The 1982-nt window shown below is 48.5% G+C and overlaps 1 protein-coding gene across 1 annotated transcript in view; it reads left to right on the top strand.

Annotated features, from left to right (window-relative positions):
• The window catches only part of CRTC3 (CREB regulated transcription coactivator 3), a 132952-nt gene that overhangs the window by 125622 nt on the left and 5348 nt on the right, over positions 1-1982 (top strand). The window contains exons 12-13 of the mRNA XM_015567740.1: positions 1205-1402; positions 1488-1568. Of these exons, the coding sequence (XP_015423226.1) occupies positions 1205-1402; positions 1488-1568 (279 nt within the window). The remainder of the gene's footprint in view (positions 1-1204; positions 1403-1487; positions 1569-1982) is intronic.

The following is a 1982-nucleotide window of genomic DNA, read 5'->3' as shown; positions in this document are numbered from 1 at the left end:
AGTAATCCCTTTGGGGAGAGGGAAATACATAATTGTTTTTTAATGGTTCTTTTTATGTTATTAATTTTATTTTGCAAAATTATTTGACAGGCTATGAAAAATATTATTCAGGCTTCCTAGATACATTTTAAGAAGACTATATGGATAGAGAGCATCTTTCTACAGATGTTTCCATTTTAAAATTCGCTTTATATTTGGTGTTGTTTTTTTTTAAAAAAAATCATTGTTGTTCATGCTTATAATTTAAAAAGTCAAAGAGTTCTAAGGGACTTGTTCTGAATTAGAGTTGTTTCCCCTTCCCCCATATTTCTCTCTCCCTGGAGATGACTGTGTTCAACCACTTCAGCTCATCTCTTTGGGTTTAAACACATTATTTCAAGCTTATTTCGTCCTACAATGTCAGTGTTAGGTGTTATCTAGTGACATTCTACCGCAGGAGATTAATGCTTTGTTCTTCTTCAGCTCTCCCAGTCCTCCCACACACATAACACATATCAGTGTGTAATGTTTTCATAGTTATAATAATGTAATCCGAATTTAACTATATAGTACCCTATGAAATAACAAAGTACCATTTTTTTTCCTCCCGGGTTTTAATAAATATCTTACTTTGTTAGTTTGGTTCTATGCATATATTACTAATTCAGTCCCAAACGCTTGGAATTGGGTAGGTCTCTTCTTAATACAGCTAAAAACAAATCCTCCAGTCCAGCCAGTGTGGCTCAGTGGTTGAGTGTCAACCTATGAACCAGGAGGTCATGGTTTGATTCCCGATCAGGGCACATGCCCGGGTTGTGGGCTCAATCCCCAGTGTGGGGAGTGCAGGAGGCAGCCGATCGATGATTCTCTCTCATCATTGATGTTTCTGTCTCCCTCTCCCTCTCCCTTCCTCTCTGAAGCCAATAAAAATATATTTAAAAAAAAAAACAAAAAAAACCAACAACATGGCTTTTACTGAGAAAACAGAGGAAACTGGTAAATTGGCTGGGTTTTTTGTTTTTCGGGACAATAGAAATTGTCATGGAGTGGGTAATGCTTTGTGGGGAAGTGAGATTCAAGATACCCTCTGAAGGAGCAGAACTAGCTTCTCAGCCCAGCACAGAATGCCCAGGCGAAGGTCTTTCCTCACCGCGACGTCTCCTCCTCTTAAAGGACTCAGACGGGGAACTCGGAAGCTCAGCTACATGGTGACTTTGTTTTCCAGATGGTGTCCTCCGATGGGAGCCCGCTTACCTTCCTGCCCACAGACGCTCAGGCTCAAGTGTCCCCGCCTCCCCCGTACCCCACACCCCAGCAGCTCCCCCAGCCTCTCCTACAGCAGCCCCACGCCCAGGAGCCCCCACAGCAGCCACAGGCAGCCCCGTCCCTGCCGCAGCCGGACTTCCAGCTCCTCACAGGCCAGGTGAGTCCCGGCGGGAGCACCGGGCTGGGGGGAAGGCTTATTTCGCCCCGACTTCCAACTAAACGCCCCTCCTTATTCCCTGAAGGGCTCGTCTCTGACCAGCTTCTTCCCAGACGTGAGCTTTGACCAGCAGTCCATGAGGCCGGGCCCGGCTTTTACTCAGCAGGTGAGCGATCGCCCGGGGACCTGCCTCTTCTCAGAGCAGGGACTGCTCAGGGTGCGGGACCCACACCAGGCGGACCAGGCTCACTCCCTCTCTGATTCAGCTGTGCTGGGTGCCCGGCAGAACCGGGATCTCCCCTGGCTTCAGCAGAGGAACTGTGAACACGTGATGGCGGGCTCGTGGTGGCTGTCTAGTCAGAACGGTAGCATCGTTCATACTGGCAGGGGCCACAGCAGCCCACTAACCTGTCAGGTTGTGGAGACTAAGATCAAAGGGGCTTAGCCTGAGGCCTCCTTGCTGAGCCCAGCGCAGTGTGGGGGCGGCCTCCCGGGAGGCTGGGTCCTGGTGGGGCAGTCCTTCCCTGGATAACGCATCAGCCGTTTGCTTTGCTTTGCAATATTTCCATAACACTGGCCT

The sequence above is a fragment of the Myotis davidii genome, unplaced genomic scaffold, assembly GCF_000327345.1.
Source record: "Myotis davidii unplaced genomic scaffold, ASM32734v1 scaffold324, whole genome shotgun sequence".
NCBI classification, from domain to species: Eukaryota; Metazoa; Chordata; class Mammalia; order Chiroptera; family Vespertilionidae; genus Myotis; species Myotis davidii.
Note: the sequence above shows the minus strand (reverse complement) of the source record. Positions and strands in the feature narration are given on the sequence as shown.